This window comes from Pinus tabuliformis, chromosome 8 (genome assembly GCF_031772625.1).
Source record: "Pinus tabuliformis cultivar Carrire ecotype Pingquan chromosome 8, CPIR1, whole genome shotgun sequence".
In the NCBI taxonomy this organism is placed as follows: Eukaryota; Viridiplantae; Streptophyta; class Pinopsida; order Pinales; family Pinaceae; genus Pinus; species Pinus tabuliformis.
In genome coordinates this window covers 1115205098-1115224552 of record NC_142294.1, presented here as the reverse complement: position 1 = coordinate 1115224552, position 19455 = coordinate 1115205098, and the positions used below count along the sequence as shown (strand labels likewise).

At 43.0% G+C, this 19455-nt stretch overlaps 2 protein-coding genes across 3 annotated transcripts in view; one reads left to right on the top strand and one right to left on the bottom strand.

Moving 5' to 3' along the window:
• Positions 1 to 19455, top strand: part of LOC149239248 (NAD-dependent malic enzyme, mitochondrial-like) — a 525613-nt gene that overhangs the window by 172154 nt on the left and 334004 nt on the right. The gene's annotated exons all lie outside the window — the stretch shown is intronic.
• On the bottom strand, positions 11082 to 14118 carry LOC149239249 (uncharacterized). Its single transcript, XM_089367097.1, has 2 exons — positions 11872 to 14118; positions 11082 to 11754 (listed from the first exon to the last, which is right to left on the bottom strand). Exons 1-2 carry the CDS (start codon positions 13670 to 13672, stop codon positions 11102 to 11104), a joined length of 2454 nt encoding a protein of 817 aa, XP_089223223.1. The 5' UTR covers positions 13673 to 14118; the 3' UTR covers positions 11082 to 11101.

Sequence of the window (19455 nt, the reverse complement as noted above, 5' to 3'; positions counted from 1 at the left end):
ATGCATCATTTTGGGGCTTTTTGATCAATTGACAAACAAACTCTCTTGTACACTTAAGCTGCTGAGCCAAGTCTATGAAGTGTTGTTCAACACACGATATTTTTGAGGGGAGATCTCACTTCCTTTGGTGGACTTCGAGCGTCACCCTAGGGGAGCCATTACTACACTTGGGAGTTGTTTTGGGAGATACTATAGGGAAATTTGAGCTATCCTTGGAGCAGATTGGGCGCAGAAAGGGAACACACATTCTTGTGGAGAGATAGCTTTCAGGCAGAGCTGGTTCCGGGCTTTTAGAAGCACACACCCTTGGTATTTTGCAGCGTTTTTGCAGTGGTTTGGTGAGCTGATTTGGTGGCCATCCCTCAAGGCAAATTTCTCTCTTTCTGGGCATTTGTAGAGGTGGTCTAGCTGGCCTACGTAGTCATTTGAGGAGTGAGCTTGATGTGGGGGACTTGTTGGGTGTTTGAGACTGAGATTTGCCAGGAGTCATAAGGAGAATTCTTGGAGCAATTTCTCATCATTTTGGAGTTTTATGGGGTAGTAGATTCACAAGGGTGTGAAAGCCCAGCTGGAGGAGGAACTCGCACTATTTGGGGGCATTTTTGGGAGGTTGGAATTGTTGAGAAATCAATGCTTATAGAAATTGGGTTTGATTCCTCTTTCCTGATAATTACTTTTGAGTTATTTTGGCTTCTTTTACTTCTTTATTAATTTATCTTTCATCAAGAAATTACCAAATTAAATGTATATGAAGACCACAAGAACATGAGACACAAGATGTAGGCACTTAGCCAGGGCAAAACCCCTCCAAGGGGAAAACCCAGTCCAACTCTTCCACTAGTAGATTTAAATCAATATAAGACAATCCAAGACCCTTTAGACCTAGACATAGACCTCCTTTAGTCACCAAGTCAACCCTTCCTCCTTTTAGATGACCCCTGCCAAAGTCTCCAAGTGTCAGCTTCCCAGTTGCAGCTTCAATCCAGATTTTCGGCCCCTAGTAATAGAATTTCCTTGCAGTTTATTCAAAATTTTGACCCCAGCGACAGCCCATAAACTTCACACATGTGAGATATAGATTGCCCAAGAACTCGATTTAGGTCTTCCCATCTTCTTCCTTCCTTCTCCAGCAACTTCGCTCTTCTTTTCTACTTCTTCCTCTTTTAGATCGAACTTGATGAGTGAGTACTTCAAATAGGTCGAGCTACCTCTCTCTATATAGCCATTTTGTTGGGTTGAATAGCCCTAATCTATTGAAGTTTCTAAGTTTACTTCGTTAGAAACCCTCCATGCACTTTATCTGATTTATTCCCACCTACTTGTTATCTTCCTTAACAAGTTATTTACAATGTGAATACTGAAAATAAACACTAGTGCATGCTCAACATATTACAGATCAACAATTAAAATAAACAAGAACAAACACACCACATGACACCATTATTTTTAGACTAATGTCCCCGAAAAAACCCAATGTGGGAAAATCGGTGCAACTATCCAAGGGTTTTCTTATTAAGCAATATCAGAGTACAATCTGGGTGCCAAAACTGGCCTACCTAATAGAGAATTTCCTTAGCAGTAATACCTTTCGGTTTTTGACAAATCTACTGGCTGAAACCTCGGATAATCCTTCTGGCAGCTACTTAGCACCAATCTGCCCCCAAAACCCCAGCGTCTGTCCAATCTGGACTGTGTCAGCCTCTCCTAGCCTAGCGCTGGCACTGTGTCAGCCTATCTTGGCCTGCGTCAGCCCCAGGAGGCCTTGCGTCAACTCTCTGAGCCTTTGCGTCAGCTACACTGGCCCCTCTGGTGCTCTGCGTAACACTTAGCTGCCTCTGTGTGGCCCTGTGTGAGCACTGGCTGCTCCTGCGTCTCTCTCTCTGGCAGCTCTGCTGTTATCCCGACACTATTTCTGCCTCTTTGTCTCTTTGTACTCAATTCCCCTCAGCTGCTCTCTCGATCACTGATTATATCTCTCTTAGCAAACCTTGCTCTAGAGAATAGAATGACTGATCACTTTGGTGTCTTCTCCAAGTAGCCTCCTCTTATACTTTTCTTGTTGACATATCAACGGTCGAGATTAAGTCCCTAATCAACGGCTAAGATTAAATCTGGCTTGATCCATGTCTTTTGGACAACTCTAACACAGATTCATATTAATACACATTAATATTTTATTTTCCAAAGTTTAGACTTAAGGACTCCATTAAAAATATTAATTATTTTAATATCTCCTGATCTGTTTAGAATCTGCCCAAACCCTTTATGGGTATTGGAGATCTCATGTGCCCCAACCTCTCCACCAAATTTCATGGCTAGAGCACATCCGATGCTACCCCAAATCAACACTCCCTCTTAGTGAGGACTGTGCTCTAGCAATCCTCCTCACTGAGTACTACTCTGATCATCCGGCATCAGTACCTGTGCTGATGCTAGGCCTTCATGCCCTACATCCTCTGCACTGTGGTATCCTGTATTGCTGCCCATGGTTCTGCCACTGCCACTGCTGCATCTGTACGACAGCTCCCTCTGCATCTGTGCTGCTGGTGTTCCTTTCTCCCAGCACTGCATCCGCACTGCTCCTCTCATCAAGCTGCATCTTGTTGCCCATTGCGGCACTGCAACTCAATTACTGAAAAGTAAGTAACTGATCTCCCAACTGACCTCCCTGTTGGGCTAGAGACACCCATTGATGCTGGAGCTCCCTCTATCGCTGACAAGTGCTCCCTCTCTGACCTCTACGTTGTTGCAACAATTCCCTGCAGCTCGCACCGTTGCACACCTCTCTGTGCTTTCCTGCATTGGTGCAACACTCCTGTACCTCTCCCACTATTGCAGCCTGCTAGCTCTGCGCTGTCTCGGGACTCGTGCACTGTAGCTCTCTCTGCCGCTTCATCCGCAACCGTCTCTACCCACCCAGCTAGTTCTACTACTCCTCTACGGGGCTCCCGTAGCAAGGTCTAATCCAAGAGGCTGGGTACCTCGAGGATCCTGCCCCTCATCACCTGTAGTCCGCCTGAATACAGCTCGATGTCTCCCCACTTCCTCTTAAGTGGTGTGTGTGCACTCATGGCACAGTCATCGTCTGTCAAAACTTCCTTCTCTGCGCGTGCGAGCGTTGCCTTAGTCGCCGAAGAGTCTGCATTACTCTTCTTCCTTGGACACTGGGTTGCATAATGACCCAACTCCCCACAATGGAAGCACTTGATCTTGGAGAGATCTTTCTTCTTCTGTTTTTCTTGCTTTCCTCAGATGCTAGGGCCACATCCGCCTCCTTCTGCTTGACCTTGATCTCTTTGCTGCTTCTACCTATTTTCAACTGCCGTCTGATCTTTTCTTGGCAAAGAGCTGCCCACATCTCGTCCCAAGGTGGGAGAGTCCCTCTGCCCAGGATACTCTGGACAAATACTTCCCAATCTTCTGAGACAACATTCAGGGTTGTCCTCACCATAAGCTCTTGATCCGGTGTCGCTCCTATAGCAGTCAACTGGTCTCGGATCTCATTCAGTCCTCTGACGAAGGTGTCAATCGATTGACCCTTCTTCATCTGATACAACCTCATCTAGTTCTCGAGCAACATTCTTCTCTGCACAGAAGTATGCTCGCACAGCTTCTTGAGAGCCTCCCACATCTCAAATGTCGTTTCCTTGTCGGGCACTTGGCCCTCGCCATCGCCTCTTTGTACCTGTCATTATCATTGGGGTCAACTGAGACAGCTATTACCTTCAAGGCAAAGTTCTTGACACGATTCTTGTCAAGCACTGATAAGATTCTGGCCTTCTAGACTGTGAAGTTTGATGCTTCGTCCAGTCTATCCTGGTCTCTTACCCCGTGTAGTGCCATAACGCTCCTCTACTTCCCTCTTGGAAGTTCTCTGCTCGACTCCTTTGAGTCTCTACTTCCCATCTGGAAGTTCTCTTCTAGACTCCCTCTGAGTCCTGATTTCCCTCCTGGAAATCCTTTTGCCGCTTGTCCAGATGCCCCCTACTCTGATCGACTTGTGCAGCTACACTTCTGATCTGGGTTCCTCGGCTAGAAACCCTCGGTAACAACTCCTCTGCCCTGTTCTGTTAGGTATTGTTCTGACTACAGTGCCTCACTAGCGCCACTCTGCAATATTCTTGCAGCCTTCTAGACCCCAGCAACTGCCTCTCTGTGAATTGCGTCAGCCCCTCTCTGCCTCACATTGCCTCTGTGTCACCCCAGATGGGTCTGCGTTAGCCCTGGGATGCCTTGCGTTAGCCTCTAGCCCTCTGTGTTAGCGACGTTGACCTCTCTGAGGCTCTGCGCTGCTCCCGGCTTCCTCTGCTGGCTCTGACTGGCTCTACATCACACCTCTTGGCTTCTGCGCTGCTAGAAACAACTTCTGTCACCTCAGGACAGTTGTTTTCTGCTGCTATTACTTCGCTCAACTGATGTTTCTTAGTCCTCCTGTGATCTTCAATCACGCTCTGATACCATCTTGAAGTTTCTAAGTTTACATAGTTAGAAACCCTCCATGCACTTTATTTGATTTATTCCTACCTACTTGTTATCTTTCTTAACAAGTTATTTACAATGTAAATACTGAAAATAAACACTAGTGCATGCTCAACATATTACAGATCAGCAACTAAAAGAAACAAGAACAAACACACCACATGACACCATTATTTTTGGACTAATGTCCCCAGAAAAATCCAATGTGGGAAAACCAGTGCAACTATCTGGGGGTTTTCTTATTAAGCAATATCAAAGTACAATCAGGGTGCCGAAACTGGCCTACCCAACAGAGAACTTCCTTAGCAGTAATACCTCTCGGTTTCTGCCCAATTTGGATTGCGTCAGCCTCGCCTAGCCCAGGGTTGGCACTGAGTTAGCCTATCTTGGCCTACGTCAGCCGTAGGAGGCCTTGCGTCAGCTCTTTGAGCCTCTACGTCAGTTACGCTGGCCCCTCTGGTGCTCTGCGCAGCACTTAACTGCCTTTGTGTGGCCCTGCGTGAGCATTGGCTGTTCCTGCGTCTCTCTCTCTCTGGCTGCTCTGCTGCTATCCCGACACTATCTCTGCCTCTTTGTCTCTCTATACTCAATTCCCCTCAGCTGCTCTCCCAATCATTGATTCTATCTCTCTTAGCAAACCCCGCTCTAGAGAATAGAATGACTGATCACTCTGGTGTCTTCTCCAAGTGACCCTCAAGCCTCCTCTTATACTTTTCTTGTTGACATCTCAACAGACGAGATTAAGTCCCTAATCAACGGCTAAGATTAGATTTGGCTTGATCCATGTCTTTGGACCACTGTAACACAGATTCATATTAATACAAATTAATATTTTATTTTCCTGAAGTTTAGACTTAGGGACTCCATTAAAAATATTAATTATTTTAATATCTCTTGATTTGTTTAGAATCTGCCCAAACCATTTCCGGGTATTGGAGATCTCATGTGCCCCAACCTCTCCATCGAATTTTGTGGCTAGAGCACATCCGATTCTACCCCAAATCAACATAATCTAGGCTGACTTCATGAGGACAAGGCGGACTTGGTGTGGAAGTGACAAATGACCTTTTTGACTAAAAAATAATTACTTTTTCATGATACAAAAGCCTAAGAAGGGTCTAATAAAAATGACAATGACTCTACTGACTCAAGACAAAACCTAGAAGCCTTCAATGGAGGTTTGACCTAGAAATCATTGCCCCAAGCATGAAACCCATGCTTTAAAAAGTCATTTTCTTTAATAATAAAATTTCTGTTGACAAATACAATTATGAAGACCGACACTAGTTACATTCTTCAACAATCCCTCTTAACTAGGGAGGGTTTCATAATTACATACATATATAGGTACTTGGAAGATCTCAAAATGATATGAACTATGAAGAGTTCTAGCAAATGCAGTGCTATAGATTAGATACCTAACCAGGGTACTTTAATCCGGTGGGACTAAGGTGTACTCAAGCTTTAGCCTCTCTAGGTACCATTGGGCTTTTTAAGCTCTAACACCAACCCAGGGATATGAGTGCGTATCCAAGGTTGGAGCTCCATGACCAACGCCACCCTCCCTACTTTAAGATCTAGACATCAACACATAGGTTGGCTAGATGTCCTCCCAAGCATCTTGTTGTCGCAAGATGTTTCATCTCTCCCTATCAACTAAATGTGTAACATCAACCAATCCAAGCATGCTTATGCAATATTCAAACTTCTTATTCGGAAGAGATTTCGTCAACACGTCAGCAACATGTTCATTTGTCAGAATATATTGTAGCTTCACGACCCCATCTTGTATCAAACTCCTAATGTAATGGTAATTGTTATTGATATACTTCGTTCTGGCATGGAATACAGGGTCTTCAGATATCTTGATGCTGCTTTGATTATCATAATTTATCACTGTTGAATCTAGAGGCTTTCCAAACAAATTTGACAAGAGTTTTCTTAACCAAACAACTTCTTTTCCTACTTCACATGCAATAACATATTCCGCTTTAGCACTACTTAATGCAACGAGATCTTGTTTTCTACTCATCCATGAAATCATTGCAGATCCCAAACTGAAACAACCACCAGTAGTGCTGTTGAATTTTCTAAGTCTATCCGTTAGAAAATTAATCTGTATTCTGTTGGTTTATTTCTTCTACTTGTAAATTCTGAACAAGTTATTTAAAACATTTAAATACCGAAATAAACACAATACAGTCACAACATCTACAAATCATCAGCTGAAAGAAAAAAACACACGAGTGACACTGTTATTTTTGGACAAATGTCCCTAGAAAAACCCAATGCGGGAAAACCGGTGCAGCTATTCTGAGGGTTTATTATTATGCAATATTTCCTAAAGTACAATTAGGTGCCTAACCGGCTCACCCGACAGAGAAAAATACACAACAACGATACCTCTATATTCGGACATAGGTATTCAGAAAACCTATCCCACGAAACCCTCTCCGGCGACTTTGAAGCTCAGCACTGACCCTTTTGGCCTCTACGTCAGCCTCTTGCTGACCTGTGTCAGCCCCAAGACCCTCTGTGTCAGCGCTTTAAGGCACTGCGCAGCCTCTAGAACCCTCTGCATCTCTTCAGCAACCTCTGCATGGATGACGCAGTCCCTTTGGCCTCTGCGCTGTCTCTGCTGGGATCTGTGTGACCTGAACTGACTGCTGCTCTCGCTCTCCCTGCTTCTGTGTTGGTCTCTCAGTATCGTCTCTGCCTCTCTGTCCAGTACTCACCGCTCCTCGCTGCTGATCACTGATTCACTTTTTCTTAGCAACCCCGCTCTAGCAAAATGAATGACTAATCACTTTGGTGTATTGTCTAACTGACCCTCAAGCCTCCTCTTATACTTTTCTCGTTGGTCTTTCAACGGCCGAGATTAAATCTCTAATCAACGACTAAGATTAGATTTGGCTTGATACAAGACTTTTGGAACCTTCTAATCCAGTTTTATATTAATACCCATTAATATTTTATTTTTCCTAAGTTTAGACTTAGGAACTCCATTAAAAATATTAATTATTTTAATATCTCCCAAACCGGGTACAATCTGTCCAAACCATTTCTAGGTCTTGGAGATCTCATGTGCTTTAGCCTCTCCAATTTTCATGGCTAGAGCACATCCAATGCTACCCCAAATCAACACTCCCCCTTAGCGAGGACTGTGCTCTAGTAATACTCCTCATTGAGCATCACACTGATTATCCGACACCTGTACCTGTGATGATGCTAGGCCTCCTGCCCAACATCCTCTGCACTGCTGCATCCTGTATTGCTGCCCATGGCCTTGCCACTGCCACTGCGACATCTATACGACAGCTCCCTCTGCATCCGTACTGCTGCTGATCCATTCTCCAACACTGCATCCTCCTCTCATCATGCTGCATCGTGCTACTGCATACTGCTATTGCACTGCAACTCAGTTACTGAGAAGTAAGTAACTGATCCACCCAACTCCTGACATCCCTATCAGGCTAGAAACACTCCCAATGCTGAAGCTCCCTTTGCCACTAACAAGTGCTCCCTCTACTGACCTCTGCACTGCTGCAACAACTCCTTGCATCTCGCACTGTTGCACACCTCTCTGTGCCATCCTGCACTGTTGCAACACTCCTATGCCTCTCGCACTGTTGTAGCTTGCTAGCCTCGCGTTGCCCGGGGACTCTTTCACTATAGCACTCTCTACCGCTTCATCCGCATCTGTTTCTATCGACATTCGCTAGTCCTACTACTCCTCTTCGGGGCTCCCGTAGCAAGGTATAATCCAAGAGGTTGGGTACCTCAAGGATCTTGCCCCTCATTGCTTGTAGTCCTCCTGACTACAGTTTGATGTCTCCCCACTTCTTCTCAAGTGGCACATGAGCACTCATGGCACAATCGTCATCCTCCTCGACTTCTTTCTCCGCCTTCGCTGGCGCTGCCTTAGAGTCAAGAGCCTCTCCCTTACTCTTTTTCCTCGGACACTAGTTTGCATAGTGACCCAGTTCCCTACAATGGAAGCACTTGACCTTGGAGAGGTCCTTCTTCTTCCTCTTCTCCCACTTTCCCGCAGATGCCAGAGTCGCATCCTCTTCCTCTTCCTTCTTGATCCTGACCCCTTTGCTGCTACTTCCCATCTTGGTCAGTTGTCTGATCTCTTCTTGACGAAGATCCGCCCACAGTTCTTCCCAATCTGGAAGACTTGCCCTGCCCAGTATGCTCTTGAAAAATGTCTCCCACTCCTCGGAGACTGCGTTAAGTGTAGTCCTCACCATCAACTCCTGATCTGGCGTGGCCCCTATGGAAGTCAGTTGGTCACGGATCTCCTTCAACTGACTGAGGAAGACATCTATCTGCTCTCCCTTTTGCATCTGGTATGACCTTAGCTGATTCTCTAAGAGCATCTTCCTCTGCACTGAAGTATGCTGGTACAATGTTTTCAAAGTGTCCCACATCTCCTTTGCAGTTTCCTTCTCGGCAATATGTTGGACCACATGATCCTTGACCCCATCAAGGATGATGCACTTTGCCTTAGCCATTGCCTCCTCGTACCTTTCATTAGCTACTGGGTCAACTGGGATAACCATTACTCTCAAGGCGAAGCCCTTGATACAATGTCTGTCTAGAATGGACAAGATCCTAGCCTTCCAGACCACAAAGTTGGATGCTCCCTCCAGCCTGTCCTGATCTCTTAGCCCATTGACGACCATCTCTCTGCTCTTCTCTGTCGACTCCTTCGAGTCTATCTACTTCCCGCTTGGAAGTTCTCGGTTCGACTCCTGCTGAGTCTCTCTACTTCCCATTTGGAAGTTCTCTTCTAGACTCCCTCCGAGTCCCGATTTCCCTCTTGGAAATCCTTTTTCCAATCGTCAAGTTTCCCCTCTCCGATCGTCTGTGCAACTACAACACTGATTCAGATTCCTTGGCTAGAAATCCACGTCGGCAGCAACTCCTTCTACCTTGGTTTTGCCCTGTTAGGTACTGTTATGACCACAGTACCCCACCAGTTTCGCTCCCGCATACTGCCCACAGCTTCCTTTGCCCCAGCAACTGAAGGATTGAGCCTCTTGGCTCTGCGTAATCCCGGCACTAGTAAAACAACTTCCTCAGCCAATTGCATTAGCCCTCTTGACCTCTGTGTGGCTCTGCGTGAGCCTGTTTCTGCCCTCTTCAGCCTCTGCGCTGGCCTCTCTTAGGCCGAGAATGATGATGCAGTCCCTCTGCGTCAACCCTTCCTCAGTCGCTTCTGCAAGGATCAACTACTGTCATTCGGGACAGTTGATTCTTCTGCAAATGCTCTACTCAGCTGATGATTTCATCTCTTCTGTGATCTGCAACCATGCTCTGATACCATGCTGAATTTTCTAAATCTATCTATTAGAAAATTAATCTGTATTCTGCTGGTTTCTTTCTTCTACGTGTAAATTCTGAACAAGTTATTTAAAACATTTAAATACCGAAATAAACACAATGCAGTCACAACATCTACAGATCATCAGCTGAAAGAAAACAAACACACAATTGACACCGTTATTTTTGGACAAATGTCCTTGGAAAAACCCAATGCGGGAAAACTGGTGCAGCGATTCTGAGGGTTTATTATTATGCAGTATTTCCTTGAGTACAACTAGGTGCCTAACCGGTTAACCCAACAAAGAAAAATACACGACAGCAATACCTCTATATTTGGAAACAGGTATTCAAAAAACCTATCCCATGAAACCCTCTCCGGTGACTCTAAAGCTCAGCGCTGGCCCTTCTGGCCTCTATGTCAGCCCCAGGACCCTCTGCGTCAGCCCTTTGAGGCACTACGCAGCCTTTGGGACCCTCTGCGTCACTCCAGCAACCTCTACGTGGATGACGCAGTCCCTTTGGCCTTTGCACTGTCTCTGTAGGGCTCTGCGTGGCTTGAATTGGCTGCTTCTCTCGCTCTCCCTGCTTTTGCTCTGGTCTCTTAGTATTGTCTCTGCTTCTCTGTCCAATACTCATTGCCCTTTGCTGTTGATCACTGATTCATTTTTGCCTAGCAACCCCGCTCTAGCAAAATGAATGACTGATCACTCTGGTGTATTCTCCAACTGACCCTCAAGCCTCCTCTTATACTTTTCTCGTTGGTCCTTCAATAGCCGATATTAAATGTCTAATCAACGACTAAGATTAGATTTGGCTTGATCCATGACTTTTGGAACCTTCTAACCCAGTTTTATATTAATACCCATTAATATTTTATTTTTCTTAAGTTTAGACCAATGTTTTACAAAACGGACTCGGATTCGGACTCGGCCGAGGATCGACTCGGAAACGGAAACGGAAACGGCAATGACTCGGCCGGCTCGATTTCAATGACTCGGTCGTTGTAAAAAATACATTAAATATTTATTTTTTTTATAAAAAAACATAATTTTAAATATTTTAAACATAATTTTAAAGATTTTCATTCAAGTTTCCAAACACACAACATTATAATATACATGGAAGACAACATATGATCAAAGTAGGCTCATGAACCAATCCATTATATCAAAATGGTACGGTGTACCCAATGGCAATAGTAAATACATAGTCAACTGTAGTCTGTCTGTGTCATACATGATCAAAGACTCGAGAGTCAAAACAAAATACAAATAACCAAGGAGGCTAGTAGCTACTGGCTACTGCCAGAGGAGCCAAGATCATCTCGACCAATCTCTGGATCATCATCATCAGAGCCAGACAAGGAGCCCCATGGCTCCTCCTCATCATCATCGTCTCCAACTGCAACTGTAGAAGTGGTGCCAGTACCAGTACCACTAGGCTGTGAAGCAGATGCAAGCTGAGATAGAGTACAAATGCGGCTGCGCTTCTGTCGTGGCTGAGCAGAGGAAGGCGAAGCACCTACAACTGGAGTCCTACTAGCTGGCTGTGAGACTGAGGCTGGTGGATTGGGATCTGCATTCAACTGAACACGCTGCAGTGGATCTCCAACATCAATTTCATCAAGATCCTCATCAGGATCAAACTCTGGTAGACGACTCTCCACTACCCAATCTGATGTTGGATCAATGTCTTCCAACACAATGGGATCTGAATCAGGTCTTTTGTTCAGCAATTGGTTCCGTCTGAGCCGAAGGTTGTATTGGACAAAAACTAGATCATTCAACCGTTTTTGCTCCAAACGGTTTCTCTTCTTTGTGTGAATCCTCTCAAAGACAGACCAATTGCGCTCACACCCAGATGCACTGCAAGTTTGACTCAAAATACGAATTGCAAACCTTTGCAATTCAGGGCACTGGCCACCAAAGGCCTCCCACCATTGTGCTGCAAAAAACATAGGAGTGTAATGAATTATGAGTTAGATGAAGGCTGAAGCTCAACAAAATTACAAATTATATCTAACTTGAAATTGAGAAATTGAAAATTGAAATTTTTGTTTACCTGGCTCATCTGCTTCTCTTGCAATCTTTGCTAGGTTCTTCCCAAAGGTACCTGTTGCATTGCTGAAGGATGTGACCTGCTGATGTATCAGTAGCTGATCAGACTCCGATGGGACCATGCGCTCAATGCAATCAACCAGTCCATCTCTGACCTCCCCCCTCAAAGCTCCTGACTCCTTAGCTTTATAATGATACCGTGGGTTCAAAAAATACCCAGCTGCATGTATAGGGCGATGGAGTTGATTGTTCCATCTTTCATCAATGATTGCCCAAATGGGCCCATACTTTGCCACTCTATCCTTGTATGCTGCCTTTATTTGCTCCTTTGCTTGATCCATAGCCTCATAAATGAAGCCCATAGCCAACCTTTCCCCATCCACCAACCGCAACACCTTAACTAGTGGCTCAGCAACCTTCACAATCTCTGTTGCCTTTCTCCAAAAAGTTTCATCATGGACTTTCCTTCTCAATTCTCTGCCTTCTGGTTTGTTAGACCAACTGCTATTATTCCAATCATCACTGGAAAACATCTTTTGCAAGTTTCTATGTTGGGAAAGCATAGATTGCAATGTCAAAAAATGTGTAGCAAATCTAGTGATGGCAGGCCTAATAATATCCTTGCCTCCAGTGTGTTTCCTCATGATACTCAAAACCAGTGTATGATTGTAGATAAATTTTGTTATGCTTTTGGCATTATCTACAGTGTTTCTGACCCAATCTAATTTCCCAATATCCTCAAGCATGAGGTCTATGCAATGTGCAGCGCATGGGGTCCAAAAGATGGTCTTGTGTTTTTCCTCTAACAGTCTACCAGCAAGAACATAGTTAGAGGCATTGTCTGTGATGATTTGAACAACATTAGCCACCCCCACACCCTGAATAACCTCATCCAATAGCTGAAACAACAAGTGGCCATCTTTTACCTTATCAGATGCATCAACTGATTTTAAAAACATGGTTCCCTGTGGGCAGAAGACAAGAAAGTTTATGATGGTACGGTTTCTTTGATCAGTCCATCCATCTGACATGATGGTACACCCTGTTCTTGCCCATGATTCCTTGAAATCTTGCAAATACTCATTAATTGATGTAATTTCTTTCTGCAAACGAAACCCCCTTAGCTCTTGCATAGTAGGGCCTTTGAAGCCTTTTCCAGCAGCATGTATGGCCTCAAACATAGGCTCATAATATGGTGAACGAGCAGCATTAAAGGGGATATCAGCATCATACCACCATCTAGCTATGTAGTCACAAGCAGTCTCCCTCAATTCTTTCTTCCAATGGTCATCTAAAGTGGGCTGAGAAAGACCTTTACTAACTTCAGGACCATGTGCATCTGATGGAGAGGAGCCTGAGTGAGTGAAAAAACTTTTGATAGTCCCATCACCCTTCATTCTACCCTTTCCCTTATCTTGAACAGAAGCAAAAGAGGGAGGAACATAACGGAAAGGGTTTGATGCATCAGTGTGAGGGATAGAGGAAGAACCCTCAAACTCATAGTGGGGGTTGGCAGCCATCATTTTTTGTATCTCCCTCTTCCTCCCAATTTCAGCCTGTATCTCTTTTTGCCTAGTCTTTTCTTCTTGAAATTTTTCAAAGCTTTCCAACAAAGTCTTTCTAATCTCCCCAATTTCGGGGGATTTACATGCAGTAATATTGCCTTTAATCCCTGCCAAGTGTTGTTTCAGCCTATGAATCCCCCCAGGACCTGACTTAATTTTCCTATGGCAAAACTTGCAACACATCTCATCATCAACCATTTCAACATATGCCCAAGCAGCATCTTTTGCTCTAGGTGCCATTTTTTGACTAGGAAAACAATCTGAAAATGAAAAATAAAAATAAAAATTGATTCAATGTTCATTTATTTGACTAAAAACACTCTCTAAGCTATCTTTATATGCACCTAAAATTTAATAAGTAAAAACAGATTTATAGAGGTGGAAAAAAATACCTCCAGGCACAAACTGCCTCCTCAAACTTGCTCCAAAAATCAGCTCCTCAATGCTGCTCCAAATGGCTGCCCAAGAAGCTCCTCACTCCAGCTACAATGCTCCTCCAAGACTCCTCACTGCTGCTCCAAAACAAGCTCAAGAACTGCTCACTAACTCTCAAAGAAGACTCTCACTCAAATGCATAAGACTGCTGTGAGTGAAATGAGAGCATTTGGCTGTCTTAAATAGAGTTTGGGAGGGGGAAATGGACCCCAAATGCATTTAACTAATCACATAAACCTTTTCATGTCCACAAACCCTAACTAAATCACCTCCAAATCAGCAAAAAAGTAATTTTTTTTAAGTGAAATCGCTGCCCAGCCGGTTCCAATCGGTACGGCCGTTTTTTGACGTGACCCGGCCGGGTTGACCGGGTCCGCTATGACCCGGCCGAGTCATTGGCTGACTCGGCCGGGTCATAGCTGACCCGGTCACCGAGCCGGGTCAATGGGCCGTTTTGAAATTTTTTTGTTCAACCCGGATCGAAACGGCCGTTTCGGAGTCAACGCGGCCGTTTCGTAAAACAATGGTTTAGACTTAGGAACTCCATTAAAAATATTAATTATTTTAATATCTCCCAAATCGGGTACAATTTTTCCAAACCATTTCTGGGTCTTGGAGATCTCATGTGCTTTAGCCTCTCCACCAATTTTCATGGCTAGAGCACATTCGATGCTACCCCAAATCAACAAGTTCTTCTTCCATTAGTCTCACTGCCACCCCAATCTAAATCGACAAAACCCATTAACTTAACTTCCTTTCCATCATACTTCGGGCAGTGATGAATTGTACCATGTAGGTATCTCAAGATATGTTTGGTGGCTATCCAATGGTCATGACGATGCTCCAACTAAAATTGACTAAGAACATTTACAACAAAGCATATATCAGGTCTCATATTCACCAATTACATAAAAGAGCTCACCAACTTATGATAGCTTGTAGGATCGACGAGACTACATTCAAAGCTTCTTAACTTCTTGAGATTTGTGATCATGGGAGAAGTCATAGGCTTGGAATCCATTATACCGAACTTTTGTAACATCTTGATTATGTACTTACCTTGACCAAGATATATCTCATCGGGTTTCTGCCAAACTTCCAAGCCCAAGTAATAGTGCATGAGTCCCAAATCTTTCATTTCAAATTCCTTTGCCAGTGTTTTTTCGCATTATAAAATTCTACGCTCCACACCTGTAATAAACAAATCATCCACATATAGTGTCCCTTCTTTCTTGAGTTTGCAAACATGAGTATCCATGCTATTTATTTCAAAGCCTTTCGATAGTTCAATATATACTTCTTCATCAATGGTTCCATTTAGAAATGCATTTTTGACATCCATTTGATGGATATTCCATCCCATAGTAGCAGTTAGCGAAACCAAAGATCTAATCGTAGTATACCTAGCAGTGAGAGCAAAGGTTTCATCATAATCTATTCCTTCCTTTCGTGAGAAACCCCTTGCAACAAATCTGACTTTGTATTTGTCTATGCTTCCATCAGTGACATGTTTGATTTTGTAAATCCATTTGGAAGTGACAACCGATTTGTCACTAGGCCTAGGAATGATATAACAAACCCCATTTTTCATGATGGATTGATATTCTTCCTGCATCGCTTTCTTCCATTCTTCTTGATGAACAATGTTGTCTCCTGACTTGTACAGGCAAGATGCGACAATGCTCAGGGTGGGGGCTATCACTCGAATTTGTGCCCTCTCCGTTCTAGTTGTCTCCTTAAAACAGGTTATGGGGGGTAGTCCCTATGAAATGTGAAGATGGGATACTTGTTGGCAACCAACAAGTTCGGGAGACACAATTGAATGTCCTAATGACTTGGTTAATTTAACAAGTTGAAGATTAGATTAGATTTATCTTGAAAGCCCAGTGCCTTAATGGAGTCAAATACTTGCTTAAGATAAATTATTTACCAAGTCGCTGGATGAACAGTTGCTACCTTAGGATGCTTCACTATCCTAGATGAAATGTAAATCCTAAGATCTAAGTGAGATGTTTAATTTTTGTTTATTTTAAATTATATGCCTACCTAAGTGAATATTTTCTCTCAATTGTTTTGAAGCTAGTCTCTAGAGTAGGTTGTGAGAGAGAAACCAAGGGGAAGCAAGCTATGGCTTAATTAACAATCCCTCCCCTTGAGTTCTAACCACCCGATGCCTCCAGCGCTACAGAGACTGTGGTTCTGATGATTGCGAGGTCACCGTGTTAACCACTAAAGAAAGTCTAAGCTTCGCGCGCTGGGTGAGAAAGGTGGTTCTATCTCTCTATCGACCAAGCTTATGCTTGGAAGTTAATTAATTAATGCAAGAAACTAGTCCTAAAATGCAAATGCACAATATGAGTGAATGCTCTTAAGGTGAGATTATTAAGCTTCTTAAGTACTTGAAAAACAATGATATTCAATCTAGAATAATGGAGTACTTAACAATAAATAACTACAATCTTCACCACAAGAGAAAGTTCTCAAAATAAATGATGCCAAAAGATATTGCTAATATTACCAATAGACAATTGCTTTAAGAGATAGACAAGATCAATGCTTCTTAACACAATTAGAAACCTTCAAGATTATAATAATGGATCACTAATATGCCAATTAGATACAAGAAAGAATTTCTTATGGACACAATCAAATCTCTTATCACAATGATGATTAAACTTGATTAAGGTGCTTCAAGAGTGACTTAGATTACAAATCCACCAGAGCTATTAATGAAAAGCAATATATCCACTTATCCAACAATAATGATAACAATGACAAACAAGATCATTAATCACAATGTCACTTGTTAAGCCAATCTCATTAAAACAATTATCAACTCAATTAGAGCACTTGTGTTTGTTAATGCAATATGCTAATGCAAGAGTGCAAATAGATGCCAATGATGCAAAAATGCAAATGGAATGCAAGATTGGGCAGCCAATAAATGAATGATTTCAGCAGCAAGAGAGAAACCCAATTCCACTATAAAACAATTATCCAAGATCCACAAGATGCAAAGAACAAGAGCTAAGTGAAATTAGATGACTTTCAACGTTGTTTCCACCACTGTAAATTTTATATTAGACCGTTATGCAATGTATATCGGCCTTTAAACTATTATGACATCCTTCAAATAATTATCAAATATGCCAGAGTTCTCAGCAGATGGAGTAGCAAAGACAGGATGAGGAGCTGGCCGAAGCTCCCACAACTAGTGGTCGAGCTAGCACAGAGGTTTGTTAGGATGCAGAGGAGTTTATTAGGATGAGCAAGAGACAACGCAGACAACTTGACAGATACCAGGCATTGGTAGCTCAGTTTATAGAACCTTCTAGTTTTCAGGAGGCCGCACAACGTTAGGTGTGGATAGATGCCATGGTAGAAGAGTATAGCTCTATCATGACGAATGATGTTTGGGAGGTAGTGCCTAGGCCAGAAGACAGATCGGTTGTAGGTTTGAGATGGATCTACAAGATCAAATATGCGACAGATGACAGTGTGGAAAAGTATAAGGCTATGTTCGTGGCAAAGGGGTATGCACAAAAGGAAGTAATAGATTATGAGGAAACCTTTGCCCCAGTTACCAGATACACTTCCATTCAATCACTTATATCTCTAGCAGCTCAGATGGGATGGCAGATTCACCAGATGGATGTGAAGACAACCTTTTTGAACAGAGTGATAGAGGAGGAAGTGTACATAGAAGAGCCAAAGGGCTTTGAGACTTAGGAGAGGCGCATACATGTGTGAAAATTGAAGAAGGCTCTATACTGGGTCAAGCAGGCTTCCAAGGCATGGTATGGTATAATTGACACCTACTTGCAGTCAATGTTGCACGAAGCGGGAGTGAAGCGGAAGCGGAAGCGGAAGCGGGAGCGCGGAAGCGTCATTTTCCAAAAATCTAGGAAGCGAAGCGTCCGCGGAAGCGTCTGCTATATATATATATTTTTTTATATTTTTTTGCATTTATACTCAAAACAAACATCCCAAATACCAAATTAATTGTAGAAGACATGAAAACATGCATATTTTTGCATAAATCAAGATAGATATGGCATCCATGATTCCATTGTAGTTACTAGTATGTACAACAATCATCTATATTCTAGCTATTACAAACATACATCAAATTTTTAAGCATACTATAAAACATAAAACATTTAAGCATATTATAAAACATAAAACATAGAGCATATTATGATTTATCTAGCAAGTGAGCAACTGTCAACATTTGTCATGTCCAAAATTCAAATAATAATGTTTACAAAATATGTCACTTGGTCACCGCCAAGCCAAAAAGGTTCAAAATTCAAATTCACAAGTCTACAAGTCTAATGAGTAATCTATGACAAAAAGTAGTAGATTGTGAATATATCTACTAATCTCTCCTCCTTCCACCACGAATAGAACGTGATGGCGGGCCTCCACGTGGTGGCAATGAAGAAGATGGTCCCTGTGTAAGTCGTGGCACTGAAACTGATGAAGAAGAACCCCCTGCTGTTGGTGTTGAACCATGGAACCTAGGAACCAAGGGACCAGATGGGGGTGGGGGTGGTGGCATATCAACACGGTCATCATCATCCTAGAATCGCTCAAAAAATTCATGCAAAAAAAAAAAACACTAGTTAACAAAAAAATTAAAAACATGAATTAGAGAAATGCTTTATAAGGGAAAATTGGAAAATTCATACCACAATGGACATACCTGGATAAGAGCATCCTCTAATTGCTCTAGTCGCAACACTCCATCCTCCAAATTGGGCTCCTCTGGATTCTTGTCCCAAATCAACAAGTCTTTATTAGACTTTGCATCTTCACAGTAATGGGACAACAATCGCAAGTTGTAATGAACATAAACCAAGCTCTCTGCCCGGTCTAAATTCAACCTGTTCCTTTTAACACTGTGGATGAAAGAATAAGAGCTCCAACACCTCTCTGCAGAAGAAGTGTTTACCACCTGTGATAGCACCCGCAATGCCAAACTCTGTAGAAGTGGAGTACCCCCTCCATGCATGTTCCACCACTCAAGAGCAGAAAAAGTCTCTCGATCTTGAATTGCATGCATGCTCCCAAATGGACCAGTGTTGAGCGTATAGTTGCTCACCTGTCTCCGTACCAATGCAGCCTCCTCCTCATTAGGGATTAATTTACTCAATGCAGCCATATATTTTTCGTGAATCTCTCTATCTTGGTGTGGTTTTTTCCTGCTTCCCCCCCCAGGTGCTGGTGTTGAAAGCCATGATGGATGATAGTATTTAGGTGTCAAAACATATGCTAATGCATGCAATGGAATATTTAGCATTTCCCATCGGTTTTGCACCTCTACACGAATATAATTGTACAAGGTGGTATCTCTAGGCTCAACAATGTCTTTAATCTGCCCCAACATGCTATCCATTTGCTCATACACCTCCCCAATTACTGGTCGATCTGAATCTGCAAACTTGATCATGTAATAAATTGGTTTGGTGAATTGCAAAACATATTTAACCTGTGACCAAAAGTAACTGTCAAGAACAGTGTCCTTGACTGCATTAGCACCATCTGTGTCAGTGTTAATTTCATCCCATGAATCAGCACACACCAGA

Excerpts from the sequence above, each read along its gene's own strand:
- LOC149239249 (XM_089367097.1), bottom strand. The coding sequence starts at position 13,672 with ATGGCACCTAGAGCAAAAGATGCTGCTTGGGCATATGTTGAAATGGTT. Across the intron at positions 11,755-11,871 it reads AAGAGAAGCAGATGAGCCAG|CACAATGGTGGGAGGCCTTT; the intron begins GTAAACAAAAAT and ends TGTTTTTTGCAG.